Here is a 27,304-nt window from a genome sequence, read left to right as displayed (position 1 = left end):
CATATTTGATGAGTTTTGGTTTACTGCCACAATGCCTCTATAAATACCAGACCAAGATCATCAATATACAAGTGTGAAGATCAGAGAAAAAGGGAAAAATAGGGCATGTCAACTACTTAGTCTAGAAGTAAAATTCTCAATGTGTGAGAAGACTTTTGTGTTGTATTCATAGTTCAGTTCTCACACACACACAGACACCATCACTCACATATACAGAGATTTGAACGTACTGATAAGTTGAGCGAGTCTTGCACAAAGACAATAAACTTGTGTATGTAGTCTTTGATAAACTTGTGTATGTAGTCTTTGACACATAGATTGTTAAACAAGTATTGGCTGGAAGGTGCTGCCTTCAATCTAAGCTAGGAGTTCAGTTAGGCAGTTGTGTAAGTTCTAAGATGAGTGGGTTTGTACAAGGTATTGTAAAAATCAAAGTCTTCTAGTGGATCATACCCGAGGTGGTAAAAGGGTTGACGTAGGAGCAGTTGAAGTCTCCGAACATCCATAAACATATTTTGTATACTTAATTGTCTAACTATTGTTTTTTAATGCACCGAAAGTTTTCAAGGTCCACGCGAACCACATGCATACAAGTTATTAAATTCCTTGTGTATTTCAATTAATTGTTTTAATTGAATTAATTAATTATGTTGTGCATATTGACATGTTTAAAATATATTTTTCTACATGGTAGCATTAAAATGTATTTTTAAGGGTTATTCGAGTTGCGATCGAGGAACGGAGATCGAGGGCTGAAATATGGAAAATGATTTTATTAAATAAGTGTTTTTAATTATTTAAAAAATATGATTGATGATTTTTCTTATTTTTGAAATAAGGAGTTTTGAGATGATTTTATACGTCGGGACGTAATTTTATCGGTGTTGGATTTTCAACAAAAATATGAACGTTTTGGCAACCCGGCTAATAAATTCACAAACTTATTTAATCAAAATTATTTAAATATTTTAATTAAGCTCTAATGGACCTAATTAACTCCACTAATGGAACTAAGCTTGATTAGTGTGTAATTAACTATATATTATGCAAAAAAAAAAAACCCTACCCCTTGTACTCATAACTCACGCCCACTTTCAGAATTGACATCAAACACTTTTCCCCCACTAGCAACACGGCACACACATCATCATAAGAGAGGAAAAGCTTGGGGTTTTGAAGAAAAATTCAGCCTATGAGTCTACATCACCGTTCTTCGCATCGTCGCTTCGTTTTCATGAGTAAAATACGCAAAGGCACTCATGTTTATTTCCTTCAAACATCATCACACCATAGCATGTATTTATGTATGAATTGTATGAAAAACAAGTGACATTTTTATTATTTTCGTTTTTGCATAAACATGAACTTTTAAGGCATGGTTTTTTATCCAAAACTTGTTGTTTGCTTCCTAAAAGGGGCTGCCATGATTAGGACATGATCAAGCATTAGGGTCCTAGACACACACCGTATACACTGCAAAACATGAAAAAAATAAGCTGGAAACTGAAATCTTTTGTGGGGTGTCAAGGGCTTGGGTTTCATGGCTTGTGCTTGGCTTGGGTCTCGGTTGGACCAGGGCTGGGCTAGAGTCACGTGAGGGGTCAACGAAGGAGTCCTAGCCATGCTAGGACTCGAGTCAAGAGGGCTGGGGAGGAGTCCTACCAAGATAGGGTGAGTCCTTAGGGTCCTAGGTGGGTGCACAAGAGGCTGGTTCAATGGCTGGTTTGGTTGACTAAGTCCTAGGCGTGGATTGAGAGTCCTATGTCTAATGGGGTTCTCGGCCACTTCATGGGTTGAGCTTGGGGCTTCGGTTTTCAACTAGGGTCGAGTCCTATGGGTTAGCTTGGGTCCAGTAGGTTCCTAAGTGGTCTGGGAAGGGTTTGGCTCATTATGGTTCGAGCATGGCTTGATGAAAAATCGATATGGTTCGGGAATGGCTCAGGCGAGGGCTTAGGGTTTTCGTTTTGAAATAAAAATTGAAACATGGATCACGGGTGTCCAGTCATGGTTTACGAGGGCTAAAATAATATGAAAATGCTAAGTTTTAAATTTAGAAATTTTATATTTAAGTTTGAAATTATCCGGGATTAAAACGCCTTAAATACGATTAAATAAAAATCTTTTATTTATGCTAAATAAAATTATGAGAAAATTAATTTAAGCTTAAATAATTATTTGGGACATGTTAGAGTCAATGAAAGTAAGAAAAAGTCAAAAACGTGAAATTTTACGTCTAGGGGTAAAACTGTAATTTTACACCCGAAAATTAGTAAACGTCATGTCAGTGTCATGAATGCTGTTTTATATGCTAATATGATTATTTTAAATGTTTATGAATTTTTATATGTCAAATTATGATTTATAAATGTTTATGGATTTTTGTGATTTAATATTGACATTTAAAAAATATGTTGCATGCTTGGTTTAAAACAAAAAAAATATTATATCCATGTTTTTTTAAGTGATGAAAATAATAAATGTTGAAGGACATGAAGGATTGTGACTAATACGATGATATATTGGAGATATCGTGAGGGTTACGGTCCCAGTGGGAGCCCGACGATCGTGTTTCCATGGATACATATACGTTAATATGTTAATACATTGGTCAAGGCTCAGTTGACGGGTGAGAGTGTCGCTGATGTCCTCGCCGTCCAGTATTGTGGTTTTATATAAATGGATCCATCGCCCAATATGAATACGAATACGAGTCAAAATCACGATTTGAATTCAACAAACACGAATATGAATATGAAAATGTTTATGATGAATATGAATATGAATGTGTTGATATGAAGATGTTTATGAAAATGTTTATGTTTAAAGTTTATGCATTATCATGAAAATGTTATTTTACGTAAATGTATTTTTCACTGTTGTATGTTATCTGTATACGTATTATTTGTTATCAAGAATATTATGTGTTGAGTCTTTAGACTCACTAGGTGTAATTGATGCAGGTGAGTATGATAATATTTTTGAGGGAGGCTTGGATGCCTGATCTAACTAGACTGGAGGTGCACATGACCCGAGGACCAGCGCTTCTACTTTTCTGTATTTTATGTTTATGTTTATGTTAAAATATTTTTACGACTTTTTATTTCTGTTTTGAGGGGTTTTTGAGAGGTTTAGTATGAGCTATAATTTTTAAATTTATTGCTTTTTAGGTTTGATAAAATCTTAGACGATTTGACTATTTCCTTTGATACTAGTTGGTTGTTTTATTTTAAAAATGGTGCAAAAATATTTTTATATATTTGTGAGTGTTCGGTCAATCCTTAGAGGATTTTTTTTAAAAAAATTACAACGTTTTAAGAAAACGAGTAGTGGACGTTTCAGTTTTCAAACTGATTTGATCGTTCGAGCAGTTATCAATTCAGTTCTCACCATAACTGAACTGATATACGCAAAAACTGATCCTCTTTATATCATTGTACACAAGTTAAAAGCGTTATACTGATTAAATTTCTTAACGAATGATTATTTCGAGTATTTTCCGCTTGGTTTAAAACCAAACTCGATCTAAATCATGAGTGTTTACATTCTTAGAACACGAGTTATTGCAGCTCATTGAGAATATGCTGTGTGAAGCACCTTCAAAGGTGCCCGAACCGATCCATCAGTTATGTTACATTTTTATCAAACTTTGATAACATACTAATAAAAATACACTAACCCAATTGTACTAGGACTCGTAATCCTAATCCTATTAGGATTCATTTATTTTCATTAATTAAATGCAGTATATATTATCCAAAGTCAACTCATAATGCAATATATAATATATATCTATTTATTTTAATACATCTGTACATACACACATGTATATGTGTTTAGACAAATATGTAATTAATTAATCATAATTTAATTTTTTAATTTATTTTTAATTAATTTTTAATTAATTAATCAATTCTAGAATCCTCTAGAATATTCTATGATAATCATGTAAATATAGTAGTCACTACTACTAACATTATTATTGTTTTAGTATATTCTAAATTTATTAAATAAATAATTGTGAACTCATTATATTACGAACTATTTCAATGGAGTCGGTAAACGAGATAAAGTGCAGCTCTGTACACAAGGACTCCAAGTTGTCCTGAGTCAAAGGACTAAGGTGTACAACCATAACCAAGAACTATTTCACTCGATAAGTGATAACTACTTGGACAGTCCAAGGGAGAGTTGTTCAGTGCATCATCAAATGATCATGCATCTACATGAATGGACATCTTCATGTCTTTACTAATGAAATATGACGTTTAAATCACAGATACTAATCTCAAGCTCAATCAATATTTATCTTTATTTTAGGAGACTAATTTGATTAGGGACCTATTTAGAATATACGGTATACTTCCTAATGAGTTTCATGATCTTAAATTCCAAGGTAGAACTCATGGTACCTATTATATATTCAAGAGCTTATCTATTCACTTTGTACGGATATACAAATAAATTAAATGTCGCAACTGGATAAAATCATAAAATATTATTAAAATAAAGATTGTTTTTATATAATAGTCGATAAAACACGAGCCACAAGTTGGATTACTGGATACCTACTCTTACATGAACCCCATCTACTGATCCACTCCTCACAGCATGGTGAAACAACGTTGTGAGTCCTTCATAGCATTGGATGAACAAGTACGAAGATAGTGGATCTCCCTAACACAGTCCTCTCTCCGGATTTATCGGTCCTACAACAATATCATTTACGGTAATATGGTAAGTAACAAAAGAAACATAAGACACGATCCATCTAACCCACTGTGGATGAAAGCCCATCTTGAGTAAGAGTTTCTCCAAGAAATCCCAATTTATTCTGTCATGTCTTACTTATATTAATCTAAAGAAACTACACTAAAACTAAAGTCAATTGGGATATTTTGTGAGAAGCTAAAAAAATTCACGAAAACACTACAAATTAAGTATGTTCTTATTCTTAATTAATACTATTGCACCGATGCATGCGTTGCGTGCTTGTATAATATTTTTTATAATTCATTTGATTTATATTTAAATGAGGATCAAAATATAATTATAAGAAATAGTGATGAACTACACTGTAATTTTGATATATAAATTAAAAAATAAATAAAAAATAAAAGGAAAAAAAATGACATCAGTGAGAATTTAATCTATAACCTAAACCCCAAAAAACAATGACTCTATCCATTGAACTACATATAACTTGCATTAAATTTTTAACATTTTAGTAATATTTTGACCTATAACCTAAACCCCAAAAAACAATGACTCTATTCATTGAACTACATATAACTTGCATTAAAATTTTAACATTGTAGTAATATATATAATTATTAAAACAGATCATAACATCAAAGTTAGTTACTCTAAGTGTTTCAAATTTTATAAGATGATAAGATATATATTATAGATCATAAGTTAAATTTACGATGCAATATTTCTTTAAATAACGTGTTAGTGAATATTTTTTCTTAATTTCAATAATACTCCACAAGTCCTCACGCATTAGCTCTAGTGTATGTCATTTTACCTTTAAATTTAACTATTTAAATATTATATTTTTATTTTAATAAAAAATTATAAAAACATATTTTAGTAATTTTTTAACTTATCTATATCTAACATACTTATCCACTTTCAAAAATAGTTTAAATTTATAAGAACATTTATTTATCTTTATCTATTTATATTATTAAATATTTATATAATTCATTATATAAAATGATAAAAACTTGTGTGGGACGGTCTTACGGGTCGTATTTTGTAGGACGGATATCTATTTGAGTCATTCATGAAAAAAATATTACATTTTATGCTACAATTATTACTTTTTATTGTGAATATGGATAGGGTTGACTCGTCTCATAGATAAAGTTCTGTGAGACCGTCTCACAAGAGACCTACTCATAAAAAAAATTATAAAAAAATGTTTATTTAAAAATAACAAAAAATATCAAATATCAAGTTTATAGAATTATTTCTGTTTGAGCACTTAACGCATGCACAAAATGCTAATATTTATTAAACATAAACCAATTGATTATCGTTATATTTCTCTGGACAAAAGCATCTCTTAATTTTTCTAATAAAAATTATTTTATAAATTCATTATTCATCTCTAACTACAATATCCAATATTATCACTTCCTTAAAATTTTAAATTTCTAAAAAAATATTCCTTTCTCTCGGATAAATAATATTTTTTTCGATCATAATTAATAATTTAAATTTTATAGTGATTAGTTAGATTGATATATCCACAATTAGATTGAAAAATGCATAAATCATAATTAGTAGTAATAAATGAAAAATGAGATTGGCGACTCTACCTAAAGACAAAAGTTTGTGTGAGACGGTCTCACAATCATATTTTATGAGACAGATGTCTTATTTGAGTCATCTATAAAAAAAAATATGACTTTATGATAAGAGTATTATTTTTTATTGTGAATATCGGTAGGATTGACCGGTCTCATAGATAAAGATTTGTGAAACCGTCTCACAAAAGACCTATTCCTAAAAGAAATGGGGCATATAAATTGAGCAGTGTGGATAGATATTTATATTTTCATTAAAAAAATAATTATCCAAAATACACACAAATATACCTACACATACATACATACATATTTATATTATATTATATTATATTACAAAAACATTTCAATACTTGATACCTAAGGTGACACATAGTCGACTTTTGTAAGCCACACACAAAATTAAATGTCGTTCTTAATCAAATGTAAAAATTTTGATATTATGTTTATTTATCGTGTTTATTTATGTATTATTTTTATGTCATATTTATTTATTAAATATATAATTATGATTTGATTTATCACTATAAATGTTATGAAGGAACATATAATCAAAATATCAAAAGAAATCAAATATATATGTTTATATATAATCCAAGAAAGAAAGATTTAATAATTTTATACAGATTTTGTGGAGATAAATCTTTTTTTATAAAGATTATTATCCGGAAATAACGAACTTGGGTTTTCCAAAGTTGAGGGAGTTATATATGTGAAGATATGACTTCTTTTTTTTTTATTATCTTGAAATTGAAAAACCTGGGAAGAGCCGGAACTGGAGGTTGTTCACTAAGGTTCCCTTTCTGGGCAGTTCTATTGCATTAAAAGACTAGATTACTTCATTTTCGTCGCGCATTCACGTTAAAAGAGAGCTGGTAAACTGTTTTAAGGGTAGTAATTCTTTCATATCAGCGCTCCCATTAAAGTTTTGCACGTATTTTTCTTGATGTCGCTTTCTGGGTGTTGGAAAATTAGTGTCGGAAGTGGTTTTTCTCCATTGCGATTTCGCAAATAACGAAATGGGTAGCCGTGGATTTTGTTTCTTGTTATTTCTTCGAAGTCATATGTTTCTTGAATCTATATGATGATTTATTTGAGTGTGGTCTTTTGCTTTTCTTCACTTCATTTCTTGGTACGGTAGTGGAAAGTTTTCACTTTATGATTTTACTCACAGTATTACGAGCAGCAGACCTTTTTAGTTCCTTTAAAGGAAAATCGTAGTCCCCTCTCCTCGTAGTTTCAATTAGCGTCAGGTCGATGAACTTCGTAGTTTAAATGTGTGGGGACTGTGCAGAAGATAACTAATGATGTGATAGTATTTGACTGTAAAAGTTAAGTGTAATTCATCTTTCTTGTGGGCCTGTGCTGTCAAAACTGGAGCTTTCAAAGTGAGAGTTTTGGCTATTGGAGACTGTGGGGATGAATGATGGCAATTTGAATCCTGTTTTTATCCATTTTGGACTTCTGGAGATGTCTTTTTTTTTTTATGGGCTTAAATATTATATGTTTTGCCATCTAAATTCTCACACAACCATAATTACTGCCGTTTTGAATTCATCGTCACCGATTAAAGTAATCTATTTTTGTAACCATCTATTCTGTTTCTCTCAGTGACATTTATTGCAGTATTTATATTTTTTGTATTCCTCTAAATCTTGGGTTTTATGGTTTTCATATATTTCTCATGCTCCAACCAGATTTTGTGCCTTTTTGCTCAACTATAGGGCCATCTGTTCAGAAGAGTTCAGTGTTTGAATTATGATTTAAATCACCATCGAATTATTCACAATCTCCTTGCTTACTGATTCTTAATCCATCCACACAGCTCTTGCTTTATAGATCCCAAATTTCAAGATTCAAGAGGAGATATTTTTATGCTTTGATTTTCAAGTACTAAGAAGAAATTTCTTGAGATTATATTGAACAAGAAGTCTAGATGCTGGCAAGTGAATCAAGTAGCTCTTCTTGGAACAGGGAGCAGGATGTGCAATTTGAGAGAGCATTAGCAACGTACCCTGAAGATTTGTCTGATAGATGGGAGAAAATTGCAGCTGATGTAACCGGAAAATCACTGGAAGAGGTTAAATATCACTATGAACTTCTAGTGGATGATGTTAATCGGATTGAGTCTGGCTTCATACAGGTGCCTTGTTATAACTCTTCCTCCGATGGTTCGAGCAGCCATGGTGGTGATGAAGGAATTGGTAAGAAAAGTGGCTACTTGGGGCTATCGAACAGTGACCCCAATCATGGAAGTAAGTCTTCAAGGTCAGATCAGGAGCGACGCAAGGGGATTGCTTGGACAGAGGATGAACATAGGTGAATTATTTTTCAATTATATATTATTTTTTTAAATCTAGAAGTACTATTCTAATTAATATTGCTGAATATATTATTCTGATGACTGCAGTTTCTGATTAGTGGGTCCTTGATAGTTTTTGATGATATTATATATAAGCAAATAATCCTTGTGAAAAACTGCACTTTTTTCACTGTTTTAAAGTGTTTCTTTAATAATCTTAGTAGATCTTAAATTAGGAAGATGGTGTTTGGCTATATTATATCCTTCCATGCGAATCTTGGCCTCTCCAAAGCTGTCTGTGGCATTTCTTTCATTATTTTTTTATCAGACTAAAAAATTGAAGTCTTTATTGGCTCTATGATTTTCCAGAATTTATACTAAGATTCAGTCGAAAATCTACGACTAATTTCAAGTTGGATCAAAAAGTTCTTTTTGTGTTTGTTTTTAATTAAGAATGAGAAATTTTGATTTATATTGATGGAAATGTACATCCTTTTTTATCTTATATATGTCCTACAGTTTCACCTCATTCAGGGGTCGTCCTTCAACATTATGTCAAGGACTTGATGATGTCTTCTATAAAACTTTGTTATACTTTCTCGCATAACCTTACCTTTATGAATGACCTTCGCATTGAATCATCACCGCTTTAGAGTTAGCTCATTGACTCTTAGCAGCTCGCAGCCTGCATTTGGATTAAGTCGTAATGTCACTAGTTCTAAATGTTCCTGCTTGCGGTTCTATAAAACTTATCACATGCTCATGAACTCTGGACCGAACTATACCCTTACAGATCCTTGATCAAATAAGTGTTGTGGCTATATCGAACATAGGAGCTCTACCATTACTTCCAGCTTCATGTTCACATCTCCCTTGAATTTCCAACTAATGCAGCTTTTGATTTTTGCCATACCACGAAAGGTAGATTTGTTTATGGGGAAAAATTTTTTAAATTCGTACGTTGACAATATTTATTCAGTTAACATTTGGCAGGATTTGCGGGTGAATAAGTAAGTAATGTGTAGTTACATAAGAGAAGATTTTTTATTGGTAGTATTTAATGCTGATTGCTTGAATTGCTAAAAAATTGTTCCAATGGCTGAGCTGTCAAATATTGGTTGCGAAACGATATCCTGGAGCCTAGAAATTTTTAGTTGTCTATTAAAAAATGTAGAAAATAGAAGGCATGGTGTATAAGTTGGCTAAACAAAGTAAAACGGGGGGACAGATTGATGAAACCTTGTCAATATCACTGATTTGTCTCAGCTAGTCAACCTATTGGCCAGTGAGTGATGAAGCTATTGGTTTCGTAGGATTCAGGTCTCATGTTCAAGTATCATTGGCGTGGATACTCTTTTTTAACTTTTAAAGAACTCATTTGTGTCAAGCATTATACTGAAGAAAGATGCATCTGGTTAATAAAATCTATTAATTACTTAATTGTTTGTCCTTCTTTTGCATGCATCTTCCTTATTTCAACACCTTACTCTACTGAGCCCAAAACAACCTTGTCAAATCTGTTGTTGTAATTGTCTCTGTGGGAGTTAAAACACGTCTTCCACGGTTTCCATTCTGGTACTGGTCGTGTATGAAGAAAGTGACTGAATCATAGTTGTTAAATGCCCACAAATTATTCACCTATGCTGCAAGCTTAGGTAGGCTTAATACTTGCACCTTGTAACAAGTTAAAGCAAGCTTTGATGAAGTTAGCACCACAACTATGAAGTCCCAACCTTGTGCGACTTTACAGCTCAAGGTACCCTTTGGAATGGTAAATCCAAAATGAAATTTAGGATAATGGTGATTGGTTTTCACTCATTATTATTATTATTGTTCTATGGTTTGTAAAAGTACACACTGAATTGTATGTGATTAAACTCTCTTGTAAATTGTAATATATAGATTCTAGAATATCATCCTTCTAAATGCTTCACTTTAGTTAAGCACGAGCATTCTATTCCGATGCTCCTTAGCCCTTAGTGCTTCTTGTAGTTCTAATAACTGGGGACTGGATAAGAATCTGTGATCCTACTATGTATAGTTATCCTTTTGTCGTCATTTAGACATGCAAGGAATCTTATCTGTAAGTGGAGAAAAAAGAAAGTTATTGGAACTTCATGCAACAATGTTACTTGAGTAGTTTATTATTGCCACTTATACCATCTGCCGTTTCCAATGAAGTCTAGGTTTTGACCCTAGTCGTTCCCACTTACCTCCCCCTCTTTTGTGTCTCTTCTTTCGTTCTTCCCTAAGAATAAAATTCCTTACACCTCCAACATCTTCCGTAGAAAACTCTAGCTAAATTTCAAGATTGTTCAAACATTAGAATGGTGCCGAAATAGGCAGAACGAGCTTGGTTTTCCATTTCTTTTGGTACTTCGCAGTGCAATATATCTTTAAAATATGCAAATTGTTTACGAGTCATTTACTTGTCTGTTTGAACTACTAGGTGTTTTGGATCCTAAGCTGTTGATTTGATGAACACCTGTGAACTCCAAATATGGTTTTCAGATAATGATTGATGGAATGGAAAAATGAATCCTCAAAGCTGATTGCAAATTACTGGAGAGCGATTTGAGTTCTCACTCCCAGAGTGTTGTTTTATTTGTTGCTTATGTCTTATAAAATCCTTTGGGAATTTTTCATGTTGCCGAAGCACTTCTTGGTCTTTCACATTTATAAATTGAGAGTGGAGAACTAACTTGTGTTAACCACAAGATAAAACTACTGAAAAAATACATAGCAAGTGAGTTATTGAACACAATATTGTTGCTTAAGAAAATCTTTTCATATTCTGTTTTCGTGATTCAACTGAGTTTGTAACTGTTTTTATTCATGGTTTGACTCTTCTGAGTGCATACACGTGCAAAGAAAATACATAAATCATTATATCGACATGTTAAACTGCTTATTTTTAGTCTTTTTTTGTACAAGTTGTCAGCTTAGTTGGTGAAATACTTTCTACGGAGTTGTGATGATAAAGAAGGGTGAAATACTTTCTCCTTATTTGGTGTTTCATCATTGATTACCTTAGGAGGCACAATTTTTCTAATGGATATCATAAATAAACCTTCTTTTATTATAAAGACCTAAAAAGAAATCAATACAGAGAGTACCTTGAGATTTCCAGTGCTGGTGATTAAAACCATTTTATTCTGTGGTTAAGTTGGAATGCTCTTCTTTGTCACTTCTCCATTTTCACAACTCAATTTCAGAAAGTTTTGGATGACCAAAAGATGAAGATCAATGTCCATGAGTTATTAAGTTACTTTTGTAGTATTACATTTTATCTCGGAACCACAGATATTGTTGTGGTTGTTTATATCATATGGAATTGGTTGTCTATTTCTTGATGTTATACTTTCATATTGCTTCTAGTCTTCTCTATTTGCACGTTGCTTGTCATTAAACTGCTTTTTTGTTTTTGTTTTTCTTTGTGGTAAAAACAGACTGTTCCTTCTTGGTTTGGACAAATTTGGAAAAGGTGATTGGCGAAGCATTTCCCGGAATTTTGTGGTGACAAGGACACCAACTCAAGTGGCCAGCCATGCTCAGAAGTATTTTATTCGTTTGAACTCTATGAACAAAGACAGGAGGCGTTCCAGCATTCACGACATCACTAGCGTCAACAATGGAGAAGTGTCTGTACCCCAAGGTCCAATCACCGGTCAAGCCAATGGTTCTGCTGTGGGAGGTGCTTCGTCAGGCAAATCGAACAAACAACCCCCTCAAAACTCAGGAGTTGCTATGTATGGGGCTCCGACTATAGGACAACCAATCGGAGGACCCCTGGTTTCTGCAGTTGGGACTCCTGTAAATCTTCCACCGTCACATATAGCATATGGAGTCGTTCCGGGTGCCCCTGTAGGTCCTCTGACTTACCCCATTCCCCACCCATCCGTGAGTAGGTGACTAAGAACCACCTGCGCTTAACATTTATCAACTTTGGATTTAGTAGATCAGTCGCCGGTTTTGTTGGAAATCAGGAATCAATCACGATTTGCTAGAGCGTATATCGACAGGCATAGTAAAGAAAGAACCTGGTCGATTCGGGTCTTAAGCTTTATGAATGAACAACAGGGATTGTTCTGTTGTGGCTTTTACGGAATGATTTCTATGTTTGCAAAAACAATGGTTTTCCGTCGATCTAGTGTTGGCCACGTTTGATTTTATTGTTAAATTGAAATAAGGCAAAGAAAAACTTCATGGATGTGTATAGGCACGAGGCATATGTGGTGTTTTGGCAGCTTTTCTGGTATCCTGGATGTATCAACTTTGTAGGAATTTTGGAAAAAAAATTAAAGCTCAAGTTAGAGATATTAATTGTGAAGTATGTAAAAAAAAAAAAAACCTTTCTGCATTCTATTCTCGAAATATGAATAACATATTTTAATGTCTTTTACAATCTTTGAGCGATTTAATATGTAAAGGTCATTTATCATAGGCTTACAAATCTGTAACCCCCAAATGGTTGAACTCACGATACAAGAAAAATATTTGTCTTTGCAAGTGCTATGTTTTCATATAGTCAAAATTTTTGTTTTTAATAATATGATCTTAGCTAAATGGAGATAAATCTTCAAATTAAAATATAAATTTATTTTAACTCTCTACATCTAAAAATTTTTTGTTCAAATTTCTCAAAATGCTAAAAATGACTAAAATACTTTTATATTTGTTGATTTTATTGATTGGTTATTTACTGGACCAGAAATAATATCAGAGATTAAGTAACATTATTTCAAATATATAAAATTATTATTGTTGTATAATTAAGTGTTTGAGTAGGAGAATTTTCTCAAATAATATGGATCCGAACACATATTCGAGATTAATTATTTGAAGGATTTATTACAATATTTTGAAATTTTTGAAACAAGAAGATCTACATGATTAAGTCTAATAAGTTCATGGAAATAGTATCGGATTTCTCTAAACTCTCCGGAAATCTTAGAAAAATACAACAATGCGGTACATATTTATAACGGTATGTTATATTATGTACCACAAAAGATAGAAAAAATCATTGAATGACAAGAAAAAAATCTTGTAACACTAAAAGATATTCAGTCAAGAATTCAAACTCTAGAACAACAAACAAGTTTTAGCAAAAGGACTTCGGTAGAAAGTTACCACCATCTTGGGTATTGACCCCTTATTACAGCAAAGAGGGATGACCAAAATAATGCCAAGACCTTTAACCGACGAAAAAAAAGATCAATTTAATTAAAAATATCTCAGAGAAAAAATTAATTTGATGACAACTTTAAAAAAAATTGGTCTCGATGATCTCCAAAACTTTGTAGAATCTTTTGCAAATCTCAGGGTCGTAGATCTTAATATAAACACAATTGGGGTGAACTACCAACAATAACATGGTCATCTTCTCATGAACCACCAAGGAAAAGTATGGGATCTCATAAAACAAATATGAGATGAACCAAAATAGATTTTCATGTTGGCGGAGAAGCCACCCAGTTGAAACAAGGTCAACGAGAAGTCAAATTTTTTTTCACCAAACATCCTATGAGAAATCTGTTTTGGGACCTATACATCCTTATGGGGTTATGATTAACCTTGACGTATTAGAATTTTCAAAAAATACAAGATCTCATATATGATTGGACATCGACAATGAGAATCGTAGCAAGAACGCTTGATCTCAACAGAGAAGGATTATCAAAATTTTAAAAATGAGTCTTATGTGATTAGTTAAAATTGCTTGGGACATGACTTTGGTAGAAACCAAAGAGCTAGTCCTAGCCGAAGAATTTCTAATTGATATAGCCGGAAGAATAGCTGTCCTATTTAAAGTATAATTTATAAGGATAGACTATTTTATCAGTAAAGACACCGAGAAGAAAAATAAATATATTCAAGTTCTGTATAGTCTTGAATTACATGACATCTGTTTAGTGAATGAATATATTATGTTATTCACTAAATATAGATGTCATTCAGGGGTCAAAGAAAATATAGCAATGTAACTTTCTTCGTCAAAATATCAAGTCTCTAAAGAGAAATGATAATTAGGGAATATGCTATGACAATCCAGATACTTTGGCACGAAGAGCATCTTTTCTCAAAGAAATTGATAGAATGATTTCATATGATAATATTACAAAAGAATTAAAAACGATCAAGGGATATTAATAAAACGTACTCTTTTATGTTATAAAGAAAATGATCTTCTAACAATCATTGGAAAATAAGCCACAAAGGCAGAAAAGGAGGGCTTTAGATGTCATCCATATGCCTCTTGGAAACCAAGAACAATATGGTCTAGCAAAAAAACCAAATCTTATAAATCTGGATAGAGAAGTGGACCATCAAGAATTAGGATGTCATCCCAAGTATCGAGCACATCTAGAAGCACGAGAAAAACACCTAAAAAGAAAACTTTCAGAAGAACTCATGATGCGAATCTGGTTATGAATGAAAGGAAAACATGAACTAGACTCAGTTGCGCCTTCGATTAAATGAACAAAAGGGATTCTTTAACCTTTGATCTTTAAACTTTGAAATAAGCAACGTGTATTCGTCCCTAAATCACGTGGTTTAGTAAAAAATAACACAAGTAAACAATTGATCTCAAGCGAATCTTTAAAGAACCCATCTTTGACAATCCATACGAAGAATAACTGACAAACACTACAAAGTTATGAAACTTTGATAAGTTTGATTTGAGAAACATACAAAAATATATAAAAAAGCCAAAACTTTTTGGAGAGAAAATATCTAAAATTGTGATTTAAAAAAATCAATAATAATTCGTTCTAATAATGTTTACAACATTTTTTATAAATAAAAAAGACAATAATTCATGTAAATCTCACAATTTAGGGTTAGGTTTCTTTAAAAAAATGAGCGACTGCTGGGTGCGGCTAATTCCCGCACCAACGCGAATGGTTATGTTCTGCGGACGTTGGCTCATGCCTGGAAGCGTTGGGCGCAACTTTAAGCCATTGGGGCGTGGCTAAAAATCTGACATGTCCCCGATCTTGCTGTCTCTGATGCTGGTTTGGGCGTTGCATATTCTGGGGCTCGAGTAAATGTCGTCCTAGCGTAATTACTTTTGTCATCTTCATCCTATAGCATTGAATAACGTTGAAATGGCTCCCAACTTCATTGTCATGCATGCCGAATCTTTCTAGGCTTGGAATCTTGCTTGTAGATGCTTCTTGATTGATTATCATGAGTTCATGCAGCTCTAATCGAAATCTCGTTAATCGCTCGAACACACTTGATTTTTCATTTTCAATCACCTCCAAGATTTTATGATTGAAACAACAACGCTCCTTGAAACTACATCCAAAACTTAGCTCGAAATGTCCGGTCAGATTCATATCATACTCCCCTTCTTCAAAAAAATTTGTCCTCAAATCTATGATACTTGTACAAAAATAAAACAAGTTAGAAATAAAAAAAAATTATAATATCAATATGTTTACCTTTCAACTCTAATTTGTATGCTCTATCTTCTATTTGTTCCATCAATCATAAGATGAGTGATAACTGCTACTTTTCAACTAAATGCAGTCTGCCAAAATAAAATTCACATAAGTGTACGACAATAGAACAATGGGAATGGAGGTGTCATGATGAGGGGAAAAATGAATCTTGTTGATGGAATAATCGAGTGGGTTGAGTCGCATGAATTCAAGGGCAATCAAAGTGAGATAAGAATAGTTGACATCACAATGACTATGAGGTATTCTTGCTTTCTTATCTTAATTTAATGAAATTTTGTTTTCAAAATTTTAGAGGAAAGATTGCAAAGATGGATTTTAAGAGAGGTGGTTTGATTTTCACTTTTCTCTAAATTTTATAGATGTGAGAGTTATGAAAAATTTCAGTGTATTGATTTTAAACCTTGTTGCTTTTGATTTCTCACAAATTGCTAATGTGGTGGGAATTGGTGGCTACAAGAATATATATGCATTAGACTTAAATTCCTATGATGTAGTAAGAGATTGCATGGACAGTTTATGCGACATGTACTATTACATGATCTGTATTTGTTTGATGATGATTTTGAAAAGTACATGGTTGGATGTGGAAATTTGTGTGATTATAATGAGTATTTGTTTAAAGAAAATAAATTATTTATTCTACATCTAGTGCGTGATCTATGTGTTAATAAGACACCTATTTATGGTTTGATAATTGATGTATTGCATGAATATATGTTTTGGTTATATATAAAGAAGTATGTCAAGTTGTACAATGAATGATACATTGCAGACAAGAAAAGCACACTATCTATACTAGATTCTCATGTGTTGCATTAAGTAACTGCTAAGAAAGCTCGTATTTGTGGCTATTTGCTCATAAAATAAGAGGAAAGAGATCAAACAAACGGGTGGATGCTAAGAGGACTATCGGTTCGAAAGGATAACCTGAAACTTTCATCTCAAACAATACTGTGCAAGGCATGACGCTAATCTTTAGCTAAATTGTCAGTCGACTACTAGCTACGTACGATTACCAAGACATGGATAAGTTAGTCAAAAAACAATAATAGTAATGGTACAAGTAAATATGACAGACCTTGAATATCAATGAGCAATGAAAGCATAAATGACCTACAAACTCCCAAAGTAAACACTTTCTAGCTAGAAAGTTGAATAAAAGTAAAATTAAATGATATTACACATCCAAAGTCAAAAACCCACAAATCAATTCCTTTCGGAAGAAAGTCCACGTAATTCCCTACTAAAACCTTTGTCATTTACTAGGAGCCCTATCAAAGTTACAATATTATAAATTCACTAAATGAAATAAAAAAATCCATCAGAAAAAATACACACACACACACACACACACATATATATATAAATATCCTTGGTAGAGGACATACGACATATGGCCATAAAATGATAAATCTGACAATAACAGCAGGTAGAACTAGAATTAGTGAAATAACTCTAGGAACCAATGTGTATTGTACCCATATGCTGATGACCAGATTCAGGGCTACTTCTCTTGCAGCATTGAAACTTGCTGTTACAGGGAATGGTGACAGCCTGAATTTCCTGTCACTTTTCACAAACACAGAAAAACTACAGTGGAAACAGTTTCATAGAACTGCTATTGAGATTGAGCTTTATGAAGAAGAAATTAAGAAAACGTTTAGTAAAAACGATCAGGAAGATGCTTGTAAGCTTTGCAAAGATACAACTATAGGGAATTGCAAAAAAAAAAAAAAAAAAAGAAGAGAAAACAGTATCAAACAGAGCTTTTATAGAGCATAAGATTTCTGACAGATTCTATACACTTTTGCAGAGAAATTAACAATGAGGAATTCCATGAAAAGCATATAAAATAGTAAATCCTACCAGCGAATAGGTAGCTAGGGTTATTAGAAATCATGTGCATTTAGAACCTAGTTAAACTTCAATGGATTGCCATTATCCATTGCCCAGTAAACTTACAGAGCTGTAATTTGAATTCTTGATAGCACGAAGAAAATCATCAGGTAGTACATCAAGTGGAACAAATTCCTGAGAGAGAAATGGTAGTCCGTGTTATTATTCATAATCACCTTCAAAAGTACGTGAACCAATCTATTTCATGTATCTCTCTCTATACGAAAATTTGAATGCTGGAACCACAACATATGCACAAAAGATATAAAGAAAGAATAAAAGTTCACCATGAATGTTCGGTTTGGAGTAGCATTTGAAAGAACAACTGAAGAATTAATACACTTGTGTACCATCAGCCAGAAAAACCTAAATGACCCCAAAAAAGTACCGAATTTCAAAATTTGTTAGTATATTATTTTGAAATGAATCAACAGGAAAGTCACGTAGCAAACTATCCCGCACACTCCGCTCTAGTCCCCAAATCATCAATTTTGAGACCTAGAGGTAGAGGAGTATGAGACCATCTCCAATCCACTGCACTATATTCTGCACTACAATAGTGTAACACTAAATTCATCTCCAACCTATCTACACTACATTCTACACTAAAAAAGAATATTCTCAGAATATTCTTATAATATTAATTTTAATTCAATAATAACTATTTATAATTTACACAATTATACATAATAAATATAATTATATTATTTCATTATTTATTAGAAAATCGATTAATTATTTTATATAAATAAAATAATTATTTAATGATACAAATATTTTATTTCAATATAATCATTGAAAACGATATAAATATTTATTTCAAAAATAAAATACAATACAAGCATAACATTATATATAAGATAAAAAACATTGAAAATGATACAAATATTTATTTTAAGAAATAAATACGATACAAGCACAATATTAAATATTAGAATTACTATATTCTTCCCATAAGTGCTCAATTAACGCATTTCATAGCTCATAGTGAGCATCTCTGTTTTTTATTTTCTTATACCGAGAGAGAAATTCTTCGAATCTTGTACTTTCGTCATTGACCACCATTTCCACATCGGCACGCGGTGCTTCCCTTGCATCTTCAATTGGTGCACTGAGGTCACATTCATCTTCAATAATCATGTTGTGCATGATAATGCATGCTGTCATTATATCATGCAAATTGTTTTTACGCCACGAACGTGCTGGATTTGCCACGATTGCAAATCGAGATTGAAGAACACCAAATGCTCGCTCCACATCTTTCCTACACGACTCTTGTTTCATAGCAAAATATCTTTTTTTCGGTCCAAGTGGGTTACTGATAGTTTGCACAATAGTTGACCACTTTGGGTAGATACCATCTGCTAGGTAATAGTCAGTATTATAGTCTTTGCCATAAATAGTATAATTGGCAGGAGGAGCAATGCCTTGAGCCAAATTTGAAAATATATTGGATGCCTCTAAAACATTGATGTCATTATTTGATCCAGGCATACCAAAATATGCGTGTCATATCCAAAGATCATAATCGGCCACTGCTTCTAAAATAATTGTTGGAGACCCACTTCGACCTGAATATTGCCCAGCCCAAGCAGTAGGACAGTTCTTCCACTTCCAATGCATACAATCCAGACTTCCCAACATTCCTGGAAAGCCTCGTTGTTTACCAATATGCAAGAGTCGAGCAACATCGTTGGCTGTTGGAGCTCGTAAGTACTGGGCTCCAAAAACTTCCACCACTGCTCGACAAAACCGTTGAAAGCATTCAATTGCAATTGACTCTCCTATTTTGATGTATTCATCGATCGCATCCGCGGCCATGGCATATGCTAACATTCGAATTGCAGCTGTTGCTTTCTGATTAGTTGATAACCCTAGTCGTCCCAAGCCATCACTGCGTTGTATGAAGTAGCTATCATGATTCTTGACACCATCCACAATGTGAAAGAATAGATGACGAGACATCCGAAATCGTCGTCGAAAAATACCTTCATGAAATCTGGGATTTTCAGCAAAATAGTCGTTGAACAAATTCTGATCGGCTATTTCTCTATCGCGGTGAATTACAATGTGACCTGGAATGGATCCTCTTCTCGGACCTTCGTTAACTTGTTGATTGATGTAGGTGTGTAGTATCGTATTGCGTGCATGAATATGGCTAATGATTGCTCCTTGAATCTCATCAATGGCTTTATCGATGATCAAATAATTAGTTATTTCATCTTCATTATCGGATAATGACGATGAGCCTGATGAAGAATTCATTTTTTTTAATATAAATTGTTTGAAAAATGTATACCACGAATTAAAGTTTATATAGAATTTATTACGATAATATGGATGAGATTTCCTATCTCGAAATCTTTCCATCCATAGAATTAGATTTCATTAGATAAGGAATCTCATCCAATGGCATATATCTCTTACCATGTGACTCAACGGTCACGAGGAAAGCAGAACTGCAATTTGAGTTTGTCCACTAGTTATTAATGAATAAAGAAAGGTATTATAGTAATAGAATTTGGTGTTTGATAAAAGAATTCTACCAAATAAATAACTTTTAAAATGTCAGGCATTTGCTTTTGGTGATCTCATCTTTGTCCCATCCGTAGGATTAGATTTTGGTAATCTCATCCGACGGATGGCACACAGATGAGATTTCAATGGCTGATATCCATCGAAATCTAATCAAACGACTATCATTTTTTTTGCATATTTTCTAAAGATAATCTGAAATACTATAAATAGTAACATTTATATTCAAAACATATCAATACACCTATAAGCATATTAGCGAAAGATAGATGGAAGAAAGTTCAAGAAAGAACTACACCGTTGATGAAGATAAGTTTTTGTGTCATATTTATCTTGATGTTTCACAGGATCCCATTATAGGTATAAGTCAATCGAGAACTCAATTCTGGTCTCGGGTTGCTGAGAAATACAACAAAGAAAGAAGAAGTGATTTACATCCACGACCTCAAAAATCAGTTGAGAAGCACATGGGAAACATCCTCACTTCTGTTGCCCGTATGAGAGGATGCATTCGACAAATTGAAAACCTCAAGCCTAGTGGTGCATCTGAACAAGATATCGTAAGTTATTTTTTTAAAAAAAGTTATGAGTCATTCACATTCAAATTTCTTAACTAATTTTTAATGGTTTTTATGTAGATGAACCGCGCAAAAGTACTGTATGTACAAGACAGTAAAGATAACAAACCATTTTCATTTTATCATGTGTGGGATATTGTGAAGGATTGTGAAAAACTTTCCGGAGATAAAATTTCGATAACCAAAAAATCTAAACTACGTGCTACTAATCTGGATACTTCACAGTCTGATACTCCAGCTGAAGAATCGCCACAATCAGGTTCACCTAGCTTCTCTGCATTTGCAATACATTTAAATGACGACAATATTGATGACAGTTTTCAAAGATCAATTGGAGTGAAAAAAGCCAAATTGAAGAAGAAAAGAGATGAAGATATTTCTCAAATTCAGCGTACAATGGAAGAACAACATCGCGAACTTTTGGATGTTTTGAAACAAGGAACCGTTGAAAGACAACAAAATTATGACCTTCAAAGGATGAGACTTCAACAAGAGGAAAGAAAAATGGAGGATAAAATTTTATACAAAGATTTGAGCAAAATCATTGATCCAAATTTGCGTGAATACACTAGAACTCAACAAGAAAAGATTTTGCAAAAGAGACTTCAAGCTGAAAATCGAGACAACTTTGGATCTTATTTTGGCGATATTGGAGGATCAGGATCTGGTTTACCAGATTACTAAATATCATTTAATAAATTTTATTGTTTGTATCGTAATTTTGTTGTTTGTTTCTTGTTGGTTTTAAAATTATTTCGTATTATGTTGTAAAATGTATCATTTTAATGTACTAGTAATATAATTTGGATGTTTATTAAATTAATTTTATATCTATTTAATTTTAAAAAAAAGTTTTAAAAAAAATTAAATTAATATTTAAGTTTCAAGAGGAAATTATTTTAAAAATTTTAAAAATAAAAATATTAATTATATTATTAATATATAATAAAATATTAAATATTTATAATTATTTAAAAACAAATAAAAAATTAAAAAAATAAAAGAGATGTGGCGCATCACTTTGTACTGCGCCACATCTAGAGTGGGTTTTAGGACAACTCCAGTCCAACACCATTTTTGGTGCTGGATTGGAGTGAAAAACCTTGCTCCACAATGGAGCAACTCCATTGTGGAGCAAGGGTTAGAGTTGCTCTGAAGAGCAAAATTTAGCGATAAAATGAGGAAATCCGGAGTATTTTACTATTTTGTACATAAAGATTAAAATCCAGTTTAACGATAACAATACAATTATGGAACAATTAAAATATAATTCAATAAAAAAATTAACACATAATTTGATCAACCCCTGGCATTTTGGGATTTTGGGTCGTGTTTTGATGAATCAGGGTCGACCTCGACCCAGACGGCCCAGTTTTAATATAGTTGGGTCGAGTTTATGTGTCTGGGTTGATCTCGACTCAGACGAGCCAGTTTTTAATATAAGTTTTAGTTAGGTTGAGTTTATGTATTTAAGTCGAGCTCAGATTGAAAACTCGACCCAAAATGTTCATTTTGTTCCATGCGAAATAATAATTTTTTTGTTTGTTTGTGCAGATTTATTTCCCCACCAAACTTCAAAGAAATAAGTTTTATGAGTGCAAGCTAACATTGGGGTCTCATTACACTAAGGTGTTTGATAAAATACGTTAATTTTTGAATGGAAATGAGTTGGAGCAGTTGGTCAAACAAACCAAATTCGGTAATTTAATTAGATTTGCGAAAGATTATATAAATTCGAATCAGATTTTGTGCTTTTTTATGAGTGGACAAACTTATGATAGTGAGAGTGGTGAATTTTGGATGTTGTATCATAAGAGGCCTCTATGTTTTTAATTGTTAGAGTATTGTTTGATCACAGGTGCAATTGCTCTAAAGTTTCTCTCTTAATACCTGAGGAAGATGGATTTATGCTTAGGAGTTTTAGTGGGAGATCAAGCCCGTGTTTGTGTGATTTGAAAGATAAGAGTGATGAATACGAAAATGATGGAGGTGAATAAGTGAATGTTGAGAAATTGAAACTAGCCAGCATTTATTTTGTGGCAGCTGTATTGGGTCCACAATGTAAAAGAAAACATGAATCGGTGGACCGAGAGTGGATTAGATTAGTTGATGACTTGGTTATTTTAATAACTATCCACGGGTAGGTAGATGAGCTTTCGAAAAAGCAGTTTATGTATTGAAAACAGACGAAACAACCCACTGCTTAACATATTTTAAATTCAGAAATAACCTGACATCAGCGGAAGCATTTATCTTTAAAATAAAATATATTGTATATACATTGCAAACATTATCTTACAATACATACAATACATAATCTCAAACATCTAATTCAAATACCAGTATTACATATAATAAAATACATGCTATTTTTAAAACTTTAAATGTTCATCACACCCCAATAAAATCATTAACATATTCAAATAAAAATTTTCCAATACAGTAGCTATATGACTTCTTCCCCTTGGACAATCTGCTTCAAATCTTTTTATTACCTGCATCACATGACATTAACTGAAATGAGATAAAACTCAGTAAGTAGAGAACTTTACATAACAAATACATATTTATATGGCTTGGCTTGAAACGTCGCAATGGCAATAAACATTGAATAATACCATCTTCGATGAACAATAATGATAAAATCGATATAGATGGTATATCATAACATGAATTAAAGGAAATGAAACAATAGCTCAATGATCTGTAATCTGTGAATGTTATCTCTGTTAATATATATAAATATATATCGGACTGTGAGAGATAACCATGAGAGGAAATGATAGTCTGTAACTTATAATCTGTGACCTGTGAATGTTATCTCTGTTAATATATATAAATATATATCGGACTATGAGAGATAACCTATGGATAGTATCTCTGTGATATATGAAAATATATACCAGACTGTGAGAGATACTCTTCATGTGATTGGCCAATGACATGCATGAATTACAATCATTCCTTGAATTGTAGCATATGAAATTCATTTGGACAATTGAACAAACACTTGATAGGCACAATAGCTTGCTAGCTTCTTTATCAATGAAATCAATAAAATTCTTGGATCAATGAATATATATCAACAAATATGGCAATAACATGTCCATTAAAGAAGCTAGACATCAATAAAAATGGCTTGGATACATATATATCATGTGAGCACAAGGAATAGCCTCTACTTACGACCCAATCAACACTTGGTGGCAAAGATGACCTCAAAATAATCCCTACAACAATAAACACCATAAAATCTATGAATTAACACCATATATACATAGATCCAAAAAGTCAACTCAAACCTTCAACCCAACAATTCCTTGCAAAACCAAAGAATAACTAAGATCTTACCTTGTAGCTTGCACCTAGACTAGGAGATGCTAAGATTTCCTCAAAAATCCTTGAACTTGGTTGAAGATTTGGAAGAGAATTTTGGGGAAGAAGATGAGAAGGAAGCGTATGAGAGAGAAGGAGAAATGAAGGAATGAAGATAAATCTCAAAACCAAGCATAAAAATGAATCCCCAAGCTTAAAATCGTGATTTGAAATAACACTTTCGTCAAATAATGCAAGGCAGCGCACCCGCGCTCGACTGGGCAGCGCTGCACCGCAGGCAGCGCACCCGCGCTGCACATAGCAGCGCGGGTGCGGCGCTGCTGCCGCACAGGCAGCGCACCCGCGCTGCATATAGCAGCGCGGGTGCGGCCTGCTGCCATTGGTCAAACGACATAAAAATTATCCGGAATTTAGTGAGTTCGGTAGCTTCCATATTACAGACTTTATTCATCATTTGCGGGTAAATAAATATTGTATGTTTAAAAAAAATCATTTCTAAGGCTGGAATCATACTAATATACTTGTGTTCCATGTTTTTGCTAGATTTTTGCATATGAATGTTTTCCATATGTTGGTGAACCATTTGCTTCCCATAGAAAGGGTGCAAATATCTCGATAACTCGGATGTTTAATTGGGTGACAAAGAAATGGAGTAAGAATCATTCCACTTAGATGTATGATTTCACCAAGTCATTTAATAGTGTTCTGGACGAGGTATGGACAAAGAATCCAAATTTACTTTTGCATTAGTTAATAGATTCTTTGTTAGCTATTGTGAAAAAATATTGCAGGCTATCGTGGGCATGCTTACTCTGACTCCGGCAGAGCTGTTGTCAGTGAACTATTTTTCGGTGATTTTGTTGATTCTACTCCTGATGTTGTGACCATTCGCACTACGGAGTTGATGAATCTTGGTGTCAAAGTGGCATGTATTCAATATTCATTGGTCGATCCAGAGCAGGATGATGTGGATGAGGATGACGGGAATGAGTATCGATCGTCTCCCCGACCATCTATCTCTAGAGGCAGTGGTGGTCTTACATCTCGACGACAATCCATAGGTAGGTCTCGTACATATTCTCGGTGACCTTGAGTATTGGCTTGCTAGCAGAGGCTGACAGAGACTACTCTATCTCCATTTCATACAGATATGACTCAGGTATCTCCCTTACCCACAAATATAAATCATCCATCTCGTGCAGATATGTATGAAGTTCGTCTGACAAATTTGGAAGATAGACTTGCAGTGCTACAAAAAGACCAAGCCGATGGATTTTCACATATCATGAATGTTCTTAGACACATCCAAACATATATGTTGGAAACTAAATTTCAGTTGTTTGACAAACTAAATGATTAATGTTCGTAACTGATCAAGAAGTTCGAGAGTAACTGAACATATACTCTGACTGACAGTTGCCTGTAACTGAAGAATAACGTGCAGATTTTCTAAGGCAACTGAAATCAGCTGAATCGAACTTACGAAGACAACTAACTGATCAATTGGAAACTGATCAGTCGCTACATCCAGTTGTGAGCCATTTTTTCATGAAAGCTTATTTCTTTTGTTATATTTCAAATTTAATGGTGAAAAATCATACCAATAGTTTAAAATCTATGTTTAATAATTATTATATAAGTTTATTGATATTTACCATATAATCTTATTTGAATGTGCATTTTTTTTACATATGTTGATTTATTTATTATTTTAAAACTTATTTAACAAGAAATTAATAGTTATTCTAAGAAAGATCGATATATAGAATTTATTATCCATTATATAGATCTTTATGGGGAATGTAACTTTTAATTTGTAGAAGTGTTCCTAAATTAAAAGTTGGTCAGATAAATCATATATTTGAAAATTGTGATTTTCATAAACATTGTTATGGACTAAATTAAATTAATTCAAGGTTGAATTAATTAAACACTAATGGACCTAGTAGAGTCCAAATAATTAAATTAATTCAAGTGTTGAATTAATTAAATAATATTGGGTCTTGTAGAGCCCAATTGGAAATAATAATTCAACTAGTGGGCTTGAATAAATTCAATTAAGATTTGATTGATCTCAAATGAGTTTGAGATATTTAAATAAAATTCCATGTGCTTTATAAATGTTACAATCCCAAATAAATTGCATGCAATGGAGGTAAAAAGTTGAGAGACAATTTTTTCAATAAACAAAGCATGGCATGGACATGAAACTTTTAACTTTTTCAAGCACCACGAAAAATTATCCTCGCCTTCTCTCCTCCATGAGATGGCCGAAACTTTCTTCAATTATTTCTCTCAATTTTGCTTCTTCATTTTGATGATGAGAGCATACCTCGACCCAGACGGCCCAGTTTTAATATAGTTGGGTCGAGTTTATGTGTCTGGGTTGATCTCGACTCAGATGAGCCATTTTTTAATATACGTTTTAGTTAGGTTGAGTTTATGTGTTTAGGTCGAGCTCAGACTGAAAAACTCGACCCAAAATTTTCATTTTTTTCCCGACAGTAATAATAATTTCTTTTGTTTTGTGCATATTTATTTCCCTACCAAACTTGAAAGAAATAAGTTTTATGAGTGTAAGCTGACATTGGGGTCTCATTACACTGATGTGTCTGATAAAATATGTTCATTTTTTTAATGAAAATGAGTTGGATCAGTTGGTCCAACAAACCAAATTATGTAATTTAATTAGATTTGCGAAATATTATATAAATTCGAATCAAATTTTGTGCTTTTTTGATGAGTATACATGCTTATGATAGTGGAAATAATGAATTTTGGATATTGTATCACAAAAGGCATCCACGTTTTTTGTTGTTAGATTATTGTTTGATCACGAGTGCAATTGCTCTAAAGTTTATATCTCGATAC

At 32.9% G+C, this 27,304-nt stretch overlaps 2 protein-coding genes across 3 annotated transcripts; both read left to right on the top strand.

The window, feature by feature from the left end:
• Positions 1-7,171: 7,171 nt before the first annotated feature.
• On the top strand, positions 7,172-12,931 carry LOC140841396 (transcription factor SRM1-like). Of its 2 annotated transcripts, XM_073208775.1 has the most exons (3): positions 7,172-7,189; positions 8,140-8,633; positions 12,066-12,931. In XM_073208775.1, the coding sequence occupies exons 2-3, from the start codon at positions 8,251-8,253 to the stop codon at positions 12,526-12,528; spliced, it is 846 nt and encodes a 281-aa protein (XP_073064876.1). In that variant the 5' UTR covers positions 7,172-7,189; positions 8,140-8,250; the 3' UTR covers positions 12,529-12,931. The 2 variants fall into 2 exon arrangements, with proteins under 2 accessions (XP_073064876.1, XP_073064875.1); XM_073208774.1 differs by lacking the exon at positions 7,172-7,189 and having other exon boundaries at positions 7,925-8,633.
• Positions 12,932-20,657: 7,726 nt separating this feature from the next.
• On the top strand, positions 20,658-21,893 carry LOC140840469 (uncharacterized). Its single transcript, XM_073207653.1, has 2 exons — positions 20,658-21,079; positions 21,158-21,893. Exons 1-2 carry the CDS (start codon positions 20,789-20,791, stop codon positions 21,779-21,781), a joined length of 915 nt encoding a protein of 304 aa, XP_073063754.1. The 5' UTR covers positions 20,658-20,788; the 3' UTR covers positions 21,782-21,893.
• The last annotated feature ends 5,411 nt before the right edge of the window (positions 21,894-27,304 follow it).

The sequence above is a fragment of the Primulina eburnea genome, chromosome 9 (genome assembly GCF_022965805.1).
Source record: "Primulina eburnea isolate SZY01 chromosome 9, ASM2296580v1, whole genome shotgun sequence".
NCBI lineage: Eukaryota > Viridiplantae > Streptophyta > Magnoliopsida > Lamiales > Gesneriaceae > Primulina > Primulina eburnea.
Note: the sequence above shows the minus strand (reverse complement) of the source record. Positions and strands in the feature narration are given on the sequence as shown.